General features: G+C 35.7%; 1 protein-coding gene across 2 annotated transcripts in view; it reads left to right on the top strand.

Annotated features, from left to right (window-relative positions):
- The window catches only part of UNC13C (unc-13 homolog C), a 622,127-nt gene that overhangs the window by 316,588 nt on the left and 284,643 nt on the right, over positions 1-20,896 (top strand). For both annotated transcript variants that reach the window (XM_061182103.1, XM_061182102.1), the window contains 3 exons: positions 3,715-3,783; positions 5,460-5,549; positions 11,126-11,254. In XM_061182103.1, the coding sequence (XP_061038086.1) occupies positions 3,715-3,783; positions 5,460-5,549; positions 11,126-11,254 (288 nt within the window). The remainder of the gene's footprint in view (positions 1-3,714; positions 3,784-5,459; positions 5,550-11,125; positions 11,255-20,896) is intronic.

Below are 20,896 nucleotides of genomic sequence, written 5' to 3'. Positions count from 1 at the left end.
AAAAAAAAAAAGAAAAGAAAATGCTCTAAAAATAAATAAGGGAGGTTAGGACCTAGTGTCAAGAAGAAGCCTGTCTAAAGTTTAGTCAGACTGAGAGAAACGTTAGGCTTTCATGCTCAGCGAACAGTAATATCTCAGTGCTTTTCAAGTTTGCCTATTAAGTGACTTCTTATATACTCTTTGAATTTATGTCATTTATTAATTAGTGTGTCATTGATAGCATTGCCTCAGTGGCATTTTATAATTTTATGGTATCTCTGTTGGTATCAGTATTAATCTCAAATCAACAAGAAATGCAAATGTATTTCCAGTATGTTCATATGATTAGCATTAATTAAATTATCAAAAACTTATCAAAATAGCCTACACATTAATTCTACTTGAAATGTTTCTGTTCTGCTTAAAGAATGACTGCTTTCGATATGATCTGGAAAAAACTTTTTATAATTTGCTGGTCCAGGTCAGAATAATTTTATCCTATTCTTGTAAATTTATGAAAACCTAAGAGCAGGTTGCACATGCAGCTAGGGCTCCTCCCAGGGAAGCTGAATCAAGTGAGGACCCCGAGAGCTTAAGCATCATTAGCTTCAGGTGAAATCTACTGCTGCTGTTGGAGTGAGATACTGAGAAGCAAAGGAATGGGAGAGAGAAGCTGCGGATGATGCAGAGGTTTTTACACACCTTCTTTATAAGAGCTTTTCCTTCCATGATTCCCAGTGTCCTAGGGAAACTTGCTAAGAGTGTCCTTGTGGGGTAGCAACTGCCTCCCCCTATTCAAAATCTCCCCTCTTCTCATGGGTCAAAACTGGCCCACCAACTGGTTTTGTACAGCTCATGAGCTAGGAATGGCTTTTACATTTTTAAATGGTTTTTAAAAATCAATACATGAAAATTATATGAAATGCACACTTCAGTATCCATAAGCAAAATTTTATTCATTCAAACCATGCTTGTTTGTTTATATATTGGTTATAGAAGCTCTTGTGCTACAATGGCAGAGTTTAATAGTTGTGACAGAGACCACAGAGCTGAAAATGTTTACGATCTGGCTCTTTACAGACAGTTTGCTGACCCCCGGTCTAGAGTTATTCTTGTCAAATAATTAAACCTAAATACTTGATAACAGATAATGCTTAATGTTAATATTATAGATTTAGCCTCTACCTAATAGCAGACATATGTAGTCCTTACCAAATGGAAAGAACTGAATAACATGACAGTTGCAGATATTGTGGCATGTCCCTCGAGAAACATTTTTTAATCGCAGTCTTTTCTTATTCCTCAAATCACACCATGTAGGTGATAGACCTCCTCTGCTCTCACAGAGGCAATCTCACTCAAGGTAAATAGAAATATGGTAAATGAAATAAAATTTCAGGTTGTCCTTCTGTTTAAAAAATGTCTGTGAAAATTCTATCAGGAGCACACTTTTAATTTCACATCATCTGATATTGTTTGGGATTTAGCGACAACAAGCCTGGCAGTTTTCTCCACAGTTTTCTATTTTTCTGGAATGTAAATTTTCCAGCTGGGCACTGAAGACCTAGGTTGGAAGACTAAATGTGTGATCTGTATCAGTCAGAATTCTGTTCAGCTGCATGAAACAAATTCAACAAACCTAACTCAATATTCTTTCCCATGTAACCTAAGTCCAAAGGTAGTAAGGAATTCAGGGCTAGTACAGCTGCTCAGGATTGTAATTTTTTGAAAGGGTGGGCAAACAGAGTTAGGGTGAGGTGTGGAGGCTCCTAGCTTCCTGCCTCATCATTCTTACCATTTGTTTAGCTTTTCATCTTATAGCCACGGGATAACTATTTGACCTTCTAGTATCTCGTCTGAGTTTAAGGTGAGAAAAAGGAGAGAGACACAAAGGGCAAATGGAAAAAAAGGCCTAACAAAGAATTATATAGCAAATACCAATACAACAAACTCTGCAGAGCATTCTTTTAGAATCTTTCTAAATAATAATTCATCATTAATATGCTGGCTGGTTCCATCCCCTTTAATAAACTGTATACATCTCACTGGCCAAAATCATGCTACATGGCCATTGCTAGAGTAAAAGAGACCTGGGAGGGTAGGTGTTTCATAAAACATATTTGACTCTTGAGGTTCTATTAGGAAGAGAAGAAGAAGGGATATCGGGGAGACAACCAGAACAGTTGGTCCCAGTATACACAACAGGACCAGTGATTTGGGTCATAGTGTGGTTGACTAGGGTCATGTCAGCTGTCTTAATGATTCATACCAATCACAGAGGTCATATAAAGCATCCAGAGACTGACACAAACACATTGATTTTTACAGTCGTTGAATGATTAACTACTATGGCCTAAACCGATGATCGTAGCGGCTCTTTTATTTTTCTATTTTGATTGAGATCCACTGACCCACATTGATGGGGGATGGGGGTTAATAAAGGGCAACATAGGTCACCTCCTCCCCTAGGAAGGTATGATAGAGAGTAAGAAAGAAAACTCTAAGACATTCATTGTATTTTCCGGCAGCTTTACTGGAGAGTCTTACTTACCTAACAAGATAGCAAGCTCCTGGAAGGCAAGGGTCATTTCTTAGGCTCCTTCATTGCCTCCACAAGGGTTATTAACACAGAGGCAATACTCAAACTTTGTTCACTGATATATAAACCTGATAAAAGGCAGTTTATTCAGAAAATTGAAGTGTCAACTTAGGAACAATTTATCAACTCCCGTTAATATTCGACTCACTTCATCAAGATCAGTGACTTAAAGGGATAAGAGTATATACCCCATAAATCCAACTTGTACGTGAAACTACTAGGAAAAATTTCTACTTTTGCTAATGTATTCCAAAGTGTAATTTGGTGTTTACAGAATATTAATCTAGGGAGGAAACTTTACTGTCATTTACTACCATCCCCCTATTTTTTTTTTCATTTTTATTTAGGAATCGGAAACTCAGAATGGTGCTTTGTCTATTGTAAAGTTTTCATGTATGACTTTGATGGTTTTTTACCTTATCTAATTTATTTAATTTATTTAATCCACACAACTATATCCTTATGCTTATTAGCAAAACGTTATAATTCTTGTCCTTTATCATCTTCAAATCCTTCTATGAAGAAGTCAGTCCAACCCTGATACAGCATCAGAGGGAGGCATTGGTAATTTTTTTGTTGACCTGATATTTTATACTTTTTTAGCACTAAATCATAAACATACTTTAAAGGCAGTCGATCCTTTCAGATTATGAAGTCTGTTACCAAAAGGAAAATACTTTTTGAAATTGTTTTTGACACAGAGAGCAGCTAGTCCCCCTTCCATAGGTGGGAGAAGTTTAAAAAAACTATAGTTTAATTTTGGGGAGGTGGTGTGGTGTGTGGAGGTGGGAAGAGGGGTGGGTTATATTTTCTCTTGTTGACTCATACTGCTGTGAAGGAGTACAGTGGCAATTCAGTTGTCTGGACTCTTTCTTCATGACTCAACTCTTTGGATATTGTCTCATTCATCACAGAGAGACAGTGTGACTTACAGGAAAGAGTGTGGATTTGGTGTCAGAGACCTGAGTTTGAATCACTGCTATGTCCCATACCAGCTCTATGATCTTGGAGAAATCACTGACATTTTTGAACCTTCCTTTCTATCAAATGGGGACATTAACTCAGACAGATTTTGTTGTGAGGACTACGTTTAGAATTATCGTTGACTTCCATTGTCCTATTTTGTGTTTGCACAGAGGGAAAAATTCATAAAACTACTGGACCAGTTGCATAACTCTTTAAGGATTGACCTGTCAAAGTATAGGGTATGTACAAAATTATTTGCCTAAAGGTAAAATATGGTGTTTGGCTCAGATGATTTCTTGTCATATTGTAAAAAAAAAAAGTTATCCACTATGTAATGGAAAAGTAAAGATAATGATCTTGGAATCTTGGGTCTGTTACACTAGACGGGTCCCTTAAGTAATCAAGTAGACATCCCTTGTTTAGGTACCTTGCTCCACATCAGCCTGCAGTACTCTGTGTGTGTGTGTGTGTGTGTGTGTGTGTGTGTGTGTGTGTGCGCGCACACGCGCACATGTACAGCTTTAATTTTATAATTCTTTTAATAACCATCAGATTGAGTGGCCCTCAGCTAATTCATGAAGTAGACATGTGGCCCAGTCCTCATCTTAAAAGCTCATCCCTTCTTAAGATATCCAGCTGATACTTCCTCAGCTTTTGATATTCCTTCTGGGATTCACTGCTTAATTCACTCCTAGATCAATACAGTGTGTGTTTTTTGAAGCTGTACAGAGTTCATTGTCAACAATTCTATACTTCACCTGCAGGTGAAACACACACAAACTCACACATACACAAATACATTCATGTGTGTGTCTGTGTTTGTAAAGACACAGATATAATTTTATTTAGAAAATACAGTTACAAAAAAATTTAGTTACAAATTTTATTTACCAAAAAATCTATAGTAATAATTATTGCATTCTTTAACAATTTATTCTATAATAAATATCTTTCCATATCTGTACATATGTATCTCTCTAACATTCAATTTTTAGTCTCTTATTGATGAATCGCTTAACTGCGCATTTCTGGAAATTATAATACCAAATTTTGTCAAACTTACCTTTCATGTCGGAACTGGGGCCAACACTATGAGAAGGGAACTGCTGTGACAGGCAATGAAAATGATATTTGGGGGCAAGAAGGACCTTGAGGCCACCTCATTCACCATCACTTTGACACCCCAACTCTGCTTGAGTTCATGAATACCTAAAAGTTACCTGTGGTTTTCCTAATGGCCCTTTAAAAAGCCTATCTGAAAGCACGTTAATATGAGAAATTTCTCAATGCTGAAATTGTTTCCTTAATATTTTCATAATTCCTTTCCTTTCCTTTCCTTCAAAATTCTGAACATCTGCATTTTTATCTCACATTTCTCACCAAACTTCACTAACAAAAACTTTTTGTTTAAATCTGAAGTACTTCAGGGAGAAACTATGCAGTGCAGTTTTATTTTCTTTTTTTAACTTTTAGCTTCTTTGTGACTAAAAGTAAATATAGGACATATAAAGTTTCCCAAAAGGATTTTGGAAAAAATAACCCATCTTGAGAAAATTATAAAAAATATTTTCAAATATATGCTCACCTTCCCTCTTTCAGCAGGAAACCTATTTTGTTAAACAAGGATGAATAACCTCATAACACTGCATTAATGATATTATTTTGTACATTTTTGTTACATTGTGGGAATAAATAGAAGAGTATGGCTTTCTAAGACTAAGACGAGAATACTTCCAACTTGTTTATTTTCTGTGATATTTTACAGTAAAAATATTGTGAGAATACTGTGGTGATACTTTTTAAATTTTACACAGTTTACTTGCCATTTTCTTTCACAGAAAGTTAGTTGTAGTTTATTTGCCACTGGAGGCTTAATGCTGATAATTTACCCACTTTCTGTTTCCTAATTAACCAGGAAAACTTTCCCGCCAGCAATGCTGAAAGATTGCAAGACCTGAAATCAACTGTTGACCTGCTAACAAGTATCACCTTTTTTAGGATGAAGGTACATCTTTTATTTTTGTCACTGTCTTCGTGTGACATACATTTACTCCCTGGTAAAGTCTGGTTTTACCCTTCTCTTGATCAGTACTGTTCATCCCCATTGATTAAGATGCAGTGCCTTTGCCTGAGCTAAATGAATCTTCCAACATAATGTGTGTTGAAAAAGAGATTATCCTAGACACTTAAGATATTCTGATACATTTGGCTCAAATTTAGTTTTAAGTTAAATTCATCTTAAACAAAGCTCTCTAGTGAGTGGACGTGACACTTACCGAAAAAAAAAAAAAAAAATCCCTAAGCACATTAAACGGAAATGGAGTTCACTTTGCATTTCAATTTTAACTGAGATGTCTTGCGGACTTTTTCATTGCAAGAGAGTAGCCAACTCTTAAGTTTACCCTAATTGTAGCAACTTCCATTTCCTGCCCTGGGAATGTCTGTATATGAATATGTGTGATTGTTTAATCCATTGGTATAATTAATTGTTATCTACCAACATACGCAAACATTTCTTTTTAGGTATATCGTCTCTGCTTTAATAGCAAGTTGTCTGCAATTATAATTTGGCTAGCCAGACAATTCATGTAAAGCCTTTCTTAAAACTACTTGTCAGGCTATGGGCTAAACATTTTTGCCCTTTGAAAGAGAGTTTATGATTTTTTATTCAGGAAATTCCTGTACAAAAAAAAATAGAAATAATTATTTTTCTTCTTTTCAGTTGCCCATGATTATCTTCACTAAAACAATAAAATTGGTATTTTATAAGAGAGAAAGAAAACAAAACCATACTATATAAACCATCCATCCTTTAAAGTCCAATTAAAATTCATTTGGTTTGAAGTCATGGTAAAATTAGGTGACTGGGATAAATAGAATTTACATCAATTCTGATCTGCTGGCAGTAGCTGCTGGAACAGTGCATAGAGGGTGATAGTGAGAACTGATCCAGGCTCTCATTGACAAGTGACGCCTGCCATTGACATTGAGGGGGGTAGGAAAATGGGAGTGAGGGAGGGGAGTGCCAGTACAGTGCTCAATACCTGCCTTTCCTCAATCACCAGCCTTGCAGTGTATAGGAAACAAAATCATTTCAAACTTGCAAGTCCTCCTCCCCCACCCTCACTACCAGCTGATGACCTTGCTTCTGATTTCACTGGAAAAACAGGAGCAACTACTGGAGAGCTTCCTCAAGGTCTGACCACATGCTCCCGCCACCCACCCATCTACCTACTTACCTGCATCTGTGTCCATATTCTGTTCCTTCTTTTTTTATTATGATTGCTTAGCTGTTTGTTCTCCTAAAAAAAAAAAGAAAAAAGCTGTATCTTCCACTGATGTAATTAATTTCTTCCCCTCCTGAGTTACTAAAGCAGTGGTCCAGCCATCTTCCTCACTCACCTGAATTATCAGTCTTCCACTCTCTACTGGATATTCCCCATCACCAAACATGCTATTATTTCCAATCCTAAAAATATTGCTTGACTCCATTTTCTTCTACAGTTACTACCCTTATCCTTCTTTTCCTTTAATACCAAAACCCTTCAAAATAGTCCTTTTTACTTTTTCTTTCCAATTTATTTTCTCGAATTGTCTTCTGAACAAGTTTTCTCCTTCTATTGTCTTTTTCTCCTCATTATAGACAGTAAAATTCACTCTTTTTGTCCTAGAGCTCTGTTAGTTTTGACATGTGTGGTTGTAATAAGCACCACTACAGTAAAGATACAGAACAGTCCTATTCGCCTCCAGTATTCCCTTATGCTAGCCCTTTATAGTCAACCTCTCTCCCACCTCCTGATCTGTTATTGTCCCCCTATGGTTTTACCTTTTCCAGAACATCATGTAAATGAAATAATAATCTATGTAGTGTAACATATTGGCTATTCATCCTTCGTCCTGAGTGTATCTACAGTTCATTCCTTTTTATTGCTGAGTAGTAATTCTTTGTTATATATGATCTACAGGCATTTGGGTTATTTCCAGTTTGGGGTCATATCAAATAAAACTGTTAAAAATATTGATATATACATATTTTTGTGTAAACATAAATTTTCACTTTCGTTGGATAAATAACAAGGAGGGAGATTCCTTGGTCATTTGGTAAATGTGTGTAAAACTTTACAAGAAATGCCAGTTGCAGTTGTTCTACATCTTCTGGTAAAGCTCTTGGCATTTTCCATGATTTTATTTTATATTTTTAGCCATTCTAATGATGCCGAAAACTCAGCCGGCCTCTGTGCACCAGTGTCAAATCGAATCTCAGAGACAGAGTTTTGGGTGAAGTAGAAAAGCATAGCTTTATTGCTTTTCCAGGCAAAGGGGGGACACAGTGGGATCCTGCCCTCGAAAACTATGTGTCCCTACCTGGGAGGATTTAGCAAGGAGTTTTATAGCAACAGTTCAAGGGTGAGGTTGTGCGGGTAAGATTAGGGTGTGTGCAGGGCCTGCACTCCTTTAATCTGGCCTCAGGTAATCTGATGAGTTTCTGTGGTTCCTTTAATCTGGTGGTCTTCTTGAAGAGCTTCTCTGGTTCCTTTAATCTGGAATGAAGAATGCTGGCATCTTCCATTTGTTGGGGGTTTTAGTTCTATAAAGAGCTTAAAGATATTATTATGTGTATCCCTTGAGGTGGAACCAGGACCCTGCACTATTGTTTCTTGACTGCTCCTCCCTTGTCTCGGCATCCCCTCCCTTCCCTGATTAGCAACTGTTCTAATCTGCCCTTTGGAACTCAGGGAAGGTCATGGAGGCTGGAGTCTATTCCCTACAAACAAGAAATTGGGGCGAGAAAGACTTCCGTGACCAGGAGCCCCACAGGGTCCTGCTCAGTTTCACTAATAGGAATGAAGTTATATCTTATTATGGTCTTAATTTTATTTCTATATTAATTAACAATGTTGATCATGCTTTCTTGAGCTGATTTGCTATCTGAGTTTCTTTTGTGAACAGTCTGTTGAAATGTTTTGCCCACTCTTCATTCTTATTATTGAGTATTGAGTTCTTTATTTACTCTGGATACAAGTCTTTTGTCAGGTACTTTATTTGCTGATGTTTTCTCCCTGTCTGTGTTTTGTCTTTTCATTCTCTAAAATTATCTTTTGCCTAGCAAGAGTTTTTAATTTTGATAAAGTCTACTTTATCAGTCTTTCTATTTACAGGTAGTGCTACTGACGAAACTAGGGTCACAAAGATTTTTCTGTGTTTCTTCTAAAAGTTTTATTTTACCTTTTACGTTTAATCCTGGGTTCCATTTTGAGAGTTTTTTTTTTTTTTAATAAGTTGTGAGATATGGGTCAGGATCATTTTTTTGTATATAGATGTTCAGTAGTTTTCACACCATTTATTGAAGCGATCATCCCTTATTCATTGAATTTCATTCGCATCGTTATAAAAAATCAATTGATCATATTTGTTTGGGTCTATTTCTGGACTCTCTATGCTGTCCAAATGTCTATACTTTTACCATTACTATGCTGTCTTGATTACTGAAGCCTTATAGCAAATCTTAAAATTAGATAGTTTTAGTCCTCCACCTTTTTTGTTACTTTTCAGAATTGTTTAATAGATTATATTAGTTCTTATTGGGATTTTGGTTGGGATTGCATTAAATCTATAGATCAATCTGTAGAGAACTAAAAATTTTTAAATGTTAAATCTTCAAATCCACCCTTACTTTTGGAACCTACTCCAATTAGACCTTTAACCCATCACTTCACCAAAAATGATCTTGTCAAAATCACCAGTGACCATCACTTTGCTAAATCTAGTGGTCAGTCATCAGTCTTCATCCTACAGTGTTCAGTATCACTTAATATATTTTATCAATCCCTCCTCCAGGAAAGCCTTTCTTCCCTAGGTTCCAGGACACCCCTCTTGCTTCTTTTTTCTCCTATCTCATTGGCTGCCTTTTTTCTCTTCTCCATTGCTTTGTTCTTTCTCATTTGTCTAATGTCATAGGGCTAGAATTACCCAGGGTTTATTTTTTGGACCCCTTCTCTTCTCTGTCCATACTCATCTAGTCTCATTTCTTTAAATTCTTCTCTAAGCTAATAATTCTCAAATTTATATCACTAGCTCAGGCATCTCTACTACTCCAGACTCATTTACCCAAATGTCTGTTTGAAATCTACTTGTATGCATAACAGGCTTCTCAATCTTAACCTGTCATAAACTGAGCTCCTGATCTTCCAAGCATAGTCTTGCTCATCTAGGTTGAGACCACTTCCACTGTACCAGATATTTAGGGCTAAAACCTTGGTGTTAGGCCACCCCCCATAGGCCTACAAGGCCTGTACTTGCCCATCTTCAAGACCAAAGAAAGAATCCGGAATCAGCAACAGAGACGTCAATGGTTTAACGGATGGGGGATCTTATGTGTCTGAAGCAAGGTCCTGGAGTGAGACCTCACTGTGTGCTCCAGGCTCTCGGCCGGCCATGAAGGCAATCTTCACTCCTGGGAGGAAGGGGAGGTTACTAGTTATAGGGGAATTGATGTCAAGTTGGCCCCTCAGTTACCAGGGAAACCAGCAGAGGGGCATGTCCCTCACCACCCCTTTGATAGGTTATGTCGTGACTAAAGTTAGACCAGTCATTAGCTGGGGCCTGGGGCAAGTATGTAGGAAGGTCAGTCAGGTAGTAGGGTGTGGCTGAAGTAGGCACTCGTGGAGCAGGAGATATACAGAGAGCAAGAGGACAGCCGTCTTGGGTGACCTGATCATACACTTGGGGTGTCTTTCTCTCACACTGGTCATCCAATCTGTCAACAAATCCTGTTACCCGTTCCTTCCAAAATTAACCAGAATAGAATTTCTTCTAACAACTCCTTGCTGTACCATAGTTCAAGCACTGTCTTCTCATGACTGAATTATTGAACTATTCTCATCACTGGTCTTTTTGCTTTGTCCATAGCCGGCCTTAAGGCAGCATAAGGGAGCCTTTTAAAAAAATAGGTCACTTTCCTCTTCTGCTCAAATAGGCTACTTTCTTCCCACCTTGCTCAAAGCTAAGGTTCTTGGAGCAGTCTATTTGCAATTTTTCCATGGGTCCCATCCTGTTACTTCTCTGAATTGATCTACTGTTGAAGTCCTTAGTATTAAATTCTATTCCACTGAAACACTTTCTATCCCTCTTCTTCGGTTTATTGTTTTTTTTTCAGTATGCAACATCATGTAATATATTTTACTGATTTCTTTTGTTTATTACCTGCTAAAACTTAGCTTCACGAGGAAAGGGATTTTTGTTTCTTTTGCTCACTGCAGTATCACCATTGTCCGATATATAGTAGGTGATGATAAATATTTGTTGAGTGGTTGAATGGAATGAATGAATGATATTGTGATTGGTCACTTTAAGTATTTCTATTTGAATATTTACAACTATGCTCGTTTTCTCTGAGTTGTTATATTAGGACGTTAAGGTGGGTGTTTATACATTTAAAACATTTCTAAGACCACATTTCTCCTGAATACAGAAAGGTCAACTAAAAGTTGAATAAAAGTGTTTATTCAATATTGTTTGATTTATTTATATGGTTTATACAATGTTTTATTTTTGAATTTAAGAAAATATTTTGTCTACCAGGTTCTGGAGCTGCAAAGCCCCCCAAAGGCCAGCATGGTGGTGAAAGACTGTGTCAGGGCTTGCCTGGATTCTACATACAAGTATATTTTTGACAATTGCCATGAACTCTATTCCCAGCTAATAGACCCGGTAAGAAAAGATGTGTGTCTACTTTCTGTTCTAATGTCTACTTCCATAAGTTTAGAATGACAGTAAGTGGGAAAGTATGTTCATTCAACTTCACGTTAACTGCAGGTTTTAAGAATTTCCATATCTTTTCTTCACATTTGAACATCACTTTCTTATATATGAGAGTGAAATAATTCACTCCTTAAAGTAACTTCATGTATTAAAGGTGGATATTGTTGTTCAAGTTTTTCAGGTGAGGAGTCAGTTTCAAAAGAATTAAGTGATTTTCTCAAGGTCACACAGTGGGCAAGTGGCAGATTTGGGACTAGAACTTAGGATTTCAACTCCTACTTCTATGTCCTTCCCCTAATTCATCTGCCTCCGTTATCATTTTTTCTCATAAAACTGATAGATGGGGACATATTTATAGAGCAGGATGGTAACATTGTCACATATGTAAATTTATTATTAAGAAATATTTCTAAAAAGAAAATACAGAAAGTAAATCAAACATGCATATACTTACCACGTAGATGACCAACTGTTAACATTTAGCAATATTTGCTCTGCTCTTTATTGTTTAAAGCCATTAAATGTTAGACATAAATAGGCATTTCACTTTGTAGTTCTTTCAAATTCCATTCTCCTCCCTTCCTCTTCCTTCAGAAATGAACACTGTTTTAATATTGGTGAGTTTGAACATCTTTTCACATATGCTCAATGAACACTTCAGTTTTATTTTCTGTATATCGCCTATTAATTCCTTGCTGATTTTTGGCTTGCCTGTCTTTTGCTTATTAATCTGTAGAAAATTCTAAAATATATTTTGAATACTAATCTTTGTTGGTTATGTAATTTCATATATTACTTCTCTCTTTATATGTGATGTGTCTTTTCATTGCATTGAAGTTTTTTAATGCACACTATGATTTATATATATCGCTATTAGTTCTATAGAACTATTGTTTGGGGATGGCTCTTTAACATGTATCTATTGTCTATCCACTTCCCTGTAGAATGCAGTTGCTCAAATAGATATTGAAAAGTGTGCAATTACCTATGGAACTTCCTGGTTAGTTGAGTGGGGCAGATTCTAGAAAGCCGATGTTGGATGAAGGCACATAGGACTCTTTCAAGCTAGGTTTCAGGCTGGGTTTCTTACAGTATTCATCCTTTCTGGGGTCACTGACTCCTTAGCCTAATAGGAGAAAACATTAAAGCTGGAATCTGTCATTGTATAAGCAAAACAACTTAAAACCACATAATTGTTCTTAACTTTAGCTTAACATTCCCACTACATGTGCTCTTGTTTGGAAACTTGGTTCTCTGGGATTTCTAGGGATTAAATTGTCTCTGACTTCAAATCTCCCCTTGGGTGGCTTTCTAATGGCTTCCCTTTGTCTATTCTCTACTCTCTATCTTCCTCCCACAAAGCTCTTTCAATTATTCCTCTACATTTTCAACATCGTCTTTATTCTACCCAAAATATAAAAATTAAGCTTTTTATTATACCATATAAGTTGCCCATACATAACTTTATAATCAATCTTACTGGGCTTTACCACCTTTAATTTCCTACTCCTTGCAATTCCAGACTCAAACTGGTCCCCTCTCATGAGCCCTAAATTCTATTATTTTCTATGAACTGGCCATCTTCTTTTACATTCATGTGTTTATCCTGTTCTATCTGCCTAAAATGTTCTTCCCCATCCTCTGCCTTCGAAAAATCCAACTTAAATATGACCTCCTCTCCTACTAATTCACACTCAGTGGATGAATCAAATCATCAAGGTCAAGTGTCATACCTTATTTAGTGTCTTTCTAATATATTAATACTACTACTAATAAAATAACAGTTTTATTTATATAAGATATATAGAAATATGTGCAGTTCCCATAAAGCAAACATACCCCTAATAAAAAGCAAATAAATTGTCACATCAAAATGAATCTAATATAGCTTAATATTTGCTTATTTGGCTTCAAAAACAATGTTTGCATGATTTTCTAACTAACTGGTATTTGTTTTATGTGGGTAGATTTATAGATTTTATATGAAATCTTGTCCATGTGGAGACTGTTTGGAGCTAAGTTTTAAATCTAAGAAAAAGACTCTTCCTTAAACATTGTTATCATTTGAAATTCTAAAGAAAGGACCCATTGGGCCTGAATAATTTAGGAAACTAATACTCCCTAGAGCCCTTCTGGAACCATCGGGGGAAAATTTTAATAATTAAGGCTTATCTCCCCTCAGTTGACTGTAACCCCTTTCTCCGAGGAGCTCAAGTTAAGACCTTTTTCCTTCACACTATACATCTGAATTGTCCTCAAATTCTGATGACTTTATCTTCAAAATCAAACACCTTATCTTCACAATACATCCAGAATCTAACCACTTTTCACCACCTTCACGCTCTCACCTGGTCTGAGTCACCATTGTTGCTCACTTGGATTACTACATAACTTACTAACAGAGCTCAGTGCTTCTACCCTACAACCTCTGCCTATGTTCAACAGAGCAGCAAGAATGATCCTTTTAAAAAGTAAGTCAGATTATGTCACTCTTTTGCACATAATATTCTAAAGTCCCTTCATTTCAGTCATGTTCAAAGTCCTTTCAATGGCAGTAAGACCCAGGATCTGCCCATATTGCACCTTCCGCCCCACTTACTCTGTTACTCTGTCCTTACGCACATCATCGTGAGTGGAGAGGAAAGTAACATGAACAATGCTGTATCCCTGGTACCTGCGACAGTGCCTAGATCATAGTCGGTGCTCAGAAATGTGTTTGTCGAATAAATTGAATGAATGAATAAACAATTACTTTTCTCAAACGATACAATAAGAAATTACAGGTTATTTGGCCCTTTATAAACTTGAAAGAAGTTTATAAACTTGAAAGAAGTGCTCTATCATAGGAGACTCTCAGTCCTTGCCTAAAGCCTCTTGCAGTTGTATGGGGTAGTGTTGCAGGGTCCTGGACAAGATATGGGAGGAACTGATGAAAGCCACATCTAGTCCCAACCCTTAAAAACATCCTGAAGTTTCCTCCAGCTCGCTCTCTTCTGCTGTAGTAACCTGGAAGGATACACATTTCACGTGGTATGGCTACCAGGTGGAGGACGGCTATCCAGCCAGCTTCAGCAATAACCCATTACTGCAGTAACTTATTGAGGTTAGGAGATTTATCTGTTACCACAACAAACTTGGCTTATTTTGGCTAATAGACCTTCAAATCCATTTCCAACCTGCCACCCAAACTATCTACTTAAAATATATGTGACTGTCCTATCTGTAACCCCCATTCACTCATGGGATTAAGTCTAAACTTTGCAATTATTCAAAGGCCCTCTAAGATGTGAGCTCTGACTAGCTTTCCTTATTTCAATGTAATTTTCCCCTTGCTTTATGTGATTCAGGACACTAAACTCCATGATGCCTCCACCCACATTGTTTTTATCTACCTGGATTTGCTTCACCTCCCCAAACCCCTTCATGGCTAACTCGAGCTCACTGACCTTTTCTTCAGAAAGCCGGAGTTGCCGCTCTCTGCTCTCATAATACCCTGACATGTCACCACTAGCACACTTACCGTGGTGCATTTAGTAGGCGTACAATGTAATTTTTGTCTGGCCTGTCTTCCCTACTAGGCTGTGAGTTTCATCTCTGTAGCCCCAGTGTTCAACGCTATGCCTGACAGAGAGTACGGTTGATTAAATAATTAATAAGAAAGAAATTTTATAAAAACAGCACTCTGTTACTTATTTATATTCTACTTCACTGACTCCACTTCAAAGTCTGTGGTCAAGAACATGATGTTTGAACCCCTGAGTTCAGATTCTGGCTCTACTGCTTATTAGTTTGGTCGCCTTGGATGAGGTAGTCAGCCTCTTCAACTCTCAGTTTCTTCATCAAGACATACTTTTAGTATTCATGCCACTTCTGTTTTTATCTGAGTTCTCTCTAGATAATGTAATGCCTGAAACCAAGAAACAAGAGTTTCAGGGTTGTTTGGCACAGTATAATTCTGATTATTTAAATGTGGAAGCTCTCTTTCTTTCTCCAAAGGGGTTTTGAAGAACCATATAAAAATAGTGCTCAGAATAAGAATGAAAAACAAACTTGAGAGATAAGGTGAAATTGTTGCAGTTAGGAGAAATAGCTAAAAAAGGCTGGTTGCACACTTAATGGAGCAGCATTTACCTTGGGTGAGTCACCACGCCCATGTTTGTCCTTCAGTTGAGCAAAACTAAGAACTCAGGTGTGGCAATGTGGACATAGGTGATTGATCTCTTGCATAAAGACACATGAGGGATCAATCTATAAACTAGCCCAATGTTCTAATTATATTTTGAATTAATAATGAGTTTAAGAATCTCTCATAAGCTTATTAGCTTTTTGAGTAACCATTTTTATAAATTACCTATTCATAGCTTGTGCTTATTTTTTAGAATAGAATCTCTTTTTCTGGTTGCTATTCTAAAGTTACTTAGCTCTTTGTCAGCTTTTGACCCTGCAAAGATGTTCACAATCCTTCATCTTTATCTTTGTCACAGCGTACATTTATAAGAAATTCTCATTTTTAATATAATCAAATTGACCAATTTTTCTATTTAAAATTTGGAGTATTAAGAAGTCTTTCCCACTCACCCCCAAACAGAGGATCTCCTTACGTGGAATTTAATAAAATGAATGTGTTCCAGCTTCGTAGTAATCACCGTTAGGATTGTCCCACTAGTTGCCCTGCTGTTGCTCCTAAAGCAACCTTCAGATTATGGATTTTCTTTTCATGTAGATGATCTTCCAGGAGAGGACAAGCCAATACATTTTCAAGTCTGTTTGAAATGTTTGGTCTTTTTTGTTCCCTGAGGTGTCCTCAGAACCTACACTAGTGCCTGGCATATTAGAGTGCCTTTAGAGTCCCTTTGTTTCCCTCCCAAAACAAATTTCCCTGCCTCTTACCTCTGAGGCAGTCTCTATTATTAATTTGATATTAGCTTTCTGGTTCATCTTTATGAACATTTATTATACGTGTCTATTAACCATTTGAGTATATGAGTATGTCTCTCTCATATACTACATTGTACAAACAAGCAGTGTAGTGATATGGTTACATGTACTAACTCCAGTACCAGACTAAAAAACGTTTAGTTATTTGGTAGGAATGATTCTGTAATTTTTAAAGCTTGGTGTTACTTTTTGAGAACTATGTATTCTGATACATTTAGGTACAGTTTATTGATTTTTTTTTTTTTTTTACAGCTACCTATCACATAAATACACCACAATTTACATATCAATTCCAGTGTTTCACTTTTACAAATAATAGTGCAATGAATATCATAATGCTTTTAAAGAACAGAAGAATGCCTTCCTTTCCTCTGCTTTTCCATTTCTACTATATATAATGCAAACATGATTGTACCGTGTGGTCAAAGCACCCTCTATTTTTTCACATCTTAAAATGTCCTTCAACTTGTCTGATTCCCACAGGAAACACTGAGTTTAATGAGAATAGAAACTATTTTGTTTATTATTGAACTTGTAGTACATAACTCTGTACCTCACATACAGTAGCAAAAATCAGCGAATAACTGCTTACTTAATAGAACTTCTATGCAAAAATATCTATATGTATGCAGTATAAGTTACTGCTATTCGTTTAAAAATTTTGACCAAGATATCTTCTGAAAACTTTTTAGAAAAAAGAAAACACCCTCCCACAATATCTTAAATTGGCAACTTACATGAACGTATGCATGTCAAGTTTCAGAAAGTTTTCCTTGATTTGTAGATGTGTACTTTTTCAGTTATTTTAGCCAAAAAAGTTGCCATAGCTATTTTTGTTTGTTTTTTCTTTTGTTTTTGCTCTAGTCAATTCTAAATAATTCAGTAATAAATGGAAAGTTTAAAATAAAATGTGACTTTGAAATTTACAAGTGGAAAAATTTCAATTCTATAACTCTTGAGATATTATTTAAATAGTAATCCTTAAGGAACTAGCTAGAAAGTGTCCCTGACTTTTCTTAGATTTTTTTTCCCTTGCAATGGACTTTCTTATGCAATCAGCAGCGTTAGTTTAGGGAATGATGTTCATTCTGAAAAGAAGGTACTTTTTCACTACCTCCTGTGATTATTGTCATTACACTAGAACTAAGTAAATACAGACACATTTTAAGCTTAACTTTTCTTTAAATTTTATTATAAAATACGTGGAAGAAAGTTTATAAGTAGGAAATTTCTTCTTAAGTGCCAGCTTCATAAGCAATATATAAATTCTTATAAAATGTTCCAAATGAGTGGTATCTTATTTATTGGTGAAGAAGACAGGAACGAGAAAATCCAAAGCCTCAAAAATTATTAGACTGTTATGTTTCCATCATTGTGTATTTCAATTTTTCTAACAAAGTGAGGTCAAAAATTAAGCCACAAATGAAACCTTAATAAATTCTGAAAGAATAAACAACATGCAGAGTAAGTTGTGCCAGTAAGACTAGTGTAATCTTGATTCTAAAATTGGATTATGGAACTACCATATGACCCAGCAATCCCACTACTGGGCATATTCCCTGAGAAAACCATAATTCAGAAAGAGTCATGTACCAAAATATTCATTGCAGCTCTGTTTACAATAGCCAGGACATGGAAGCAACCTAGGTGTCCATCATCGGATGAATGGATAAAGAAGATGTGGCACATATATACAATGGAATATTACTCAGCCATAAAAAGAAATGAAATGGAGGTGTTTGTAATGAGGTGGATGGAGTTAGAGTCTGTCATACAGAGTGAAGTAAGTCAGAAAGAGAAAAACAAATACAGTATGCTAACACATATATATGGAATCTAAGGGAAAAAAAAAAAAAAAGAGGTCATGAAGAACCTAGTGGCAAGATGGGAATAAAGACACAGACCTACTAGAGAATGGACTTGAGGATATGGGGAGGGGGAGGGGTGAGATGTGACAGGGTGAGAGAGTGTCATGGACATATATACACTACCAAATGTAAAATAGATAACTAGTGGGAAGCAGCCGCATAGCACAGGGAGATCAGCTCGGTGCTTTGTGACCACCTAGAGGGGTGGGATAGGGAGGGTGGGAGGGAGGGAGATGCAAGAGGGAAGAGATATGGCAACATATGTATATGTGTAACTGATTCACTTTGTTGTAAAGCAGAAGCTAGCACACCATTGTAAAGCAATTATACTTCAATAAAGATGTTTAAAAAAAAAAAATAAAATAAAATAAAATTGGATTATGACAATATTTGAAAAGAAAATTATAGACACATTTTGTAAATGAACACTGATTTAAAAGTTGTAAATAAATTATCAAATGGCATATTTAAAATACAACCAGATCAAACAATCTGATCCCAGGAATTCAAGGATCATTTGATATTAGGAAAAAAATTTATCAATATAAATCATTATAGTCGTTATCTAAAGGGGGAAGGTCATATATTTATGCAATATATGTAGAATGAGCATATGGTGAAATTTGATGCCTCTTTATGATTAAGAAAGAAACTCTCAAAAAATTAGGAACGGAACAGATTTTCTTTTATTTAAGTTTACATTAAAAAAAAAAACTATGGCTAACATTAACAGATGAAATTTAGGTACATTCATTTAAGAAATAGAGATAATTATCCTACTAATACTGCTGTATAACATAGTAGTTGAAGAAATGAGAATATAAATTAGAAAGGAAAAGAACTGTTATAATTTATGAGTCATATGACTATATGTGTAGGAAAACTAACAGAATCTACAAAAAGCTATTGGTTCACATAAGAATAAATCTCATTCAACAAATACAAGAACAATAGAATTTCTTTACACTAAAAATTGTGGCACATAGATTACTAGGGAAAGGAACAGACATTTAGAGTGTAAGGAAAATTGTCTCACCATATGGAGCTAGGGGTTGGGGGTTTGTGGGAAGAACTGGTTTCTTGCCTAATACCATATCCAATGTGAACTTAAGAGGATGAAAAAGACAAGTGTTAATGTAATAATAATGATAGTATAGGTTAATACCTTTCTGATGCATGGTAGGAAAGACTTCTTAAAACTCCAGAGCACAAATTTTAAATAGAAAAATTGATCTATTATTTTAAAATTGACAATTTATTATAAATGTACACTGCGAGAAGGATGAAAGATTGCAAAAAATCTTTGCAGTGTCAAAAGCTGACAAAGGACTAAGGAATTCCAAAATAGCAACCAAAAAAGATAGAGATTCCATTTAAACAATAGGCACAAAAAATGAACAGGCAATTTATAAAAATGCTTACTCAAGAAGCTTATAAGCTTTGAGAAGTTTCTTAAACTCATTATTAATTAAAGTAATATAGTCAAAACATCACTGAGCTATAATCTTATATCTAGCAGGTCGGCAAAAATTAATAAACTAGATAATGCCAGTGTCTCCATTTCATGAGGAAATGGAGACATTGGCGCTCTCATGAACTTTTGGTTAGCATGGAAACTAGGAACCAGCAATCCTGATATTAGATCTATATATTAGACATATTTGCACAAAGATCCCTAAGAAGATATTTAATAGAATATTCACTTTAGCATTGTTTTTGATACTTAGAAGTTTGAGGCAATCCATGTCGTTCATAGGTGAGTAGATACATAAAATGTGGTGGATTTACCCGTAGAATATTATGGAGCAGTTAGAAGAAATGAGTTAGTTGTTTACCTAGTAACATGGAAAGAAATTAAAAACATAGTGCTGAGTGGAAAAAAAAAAAAAGAAGGAGAAACAGAAGGTGTTGTATAGCATAATACTAGTTAAGTAAATTTAAAGTAAACACACACCACAATAATAACACTTTACAAGATCAGAGAAAAAGATAAACACCAAACATAGTATATGATCTTTTGTAGATCAGGAGGAGATGGAATTTTGGAATGGATGAAAAAGGAGTAGATGGAAGGATGGTTGGATGGATGGATAGATATACAAGAGAGATGGATATATGAATTGTGCATGGTCAAAATATCTGTATTTGAGATTTCAATGTTTTCCCTACCTCCAGTAAAAAAAGAATACATGAAGTCTAAATTTCTGGAGAAAAATACTCTGTATTTGTGATATATTTGGAATCTAGTACCTAATCTTCTTAAAACCTTTAAATTGATATGAATTTGGCATCCAACAAGTATAGAACTGGGTTAGATTTATTATTGACACTACCTGCTTCATGTGGTCATACACAATAATAGGAATGATGACCCCTGAAACTGTATAATATTGTAGCCATAAAGCTACCCTATTAGAATCGATATTGCATTATGTGATTTTTGTTTTAATGTGTTCCCACTTTAGAAATGTTTATTCTTTAAAGGTATACTTAATTCACAAATAATTACAGGCAAAAAAATCAATCTATGATGTGCTTCTTGGTATTTTTTTAATGTCTTTAATTAAGGTGTTTGGAATATGGTGTTTCATTGAAGGTTATACATGGAGTCAAGTCATCTCGCTTACAGTTTATTCTTTCACACTGTGTTAACTGGAAAATCAATGGGTCTTGAATCTGTTACTTTTAAAACACATTTGTTGATTCAGATGGGGCATTTAGTAAATCAGATTACTTGAAATTCATGAAAAGTGCAGTAAACATAAAGAAGGAAACATACATTTTC

Source organism: Eubalaena glacialis, chromosome 2 (assembly GCF_028564815.1).
Source record: "Eubalaena glacialis isolate mEubGla1 chromosome 2, mEubGla1.1.hap2.+ XY, whole genome shotgun sequence".
NCBI classification, from domain to species: domain Eukaryota; kingdom Metazoa; phylum Chordata; class Mammalia; order Artiodactyla; family Balaenidae; genus Eubalaena; species Eubalaena glacialis.
This window is presented reverse-complemented; position numbering and strand designations above follow the sequence as displayed.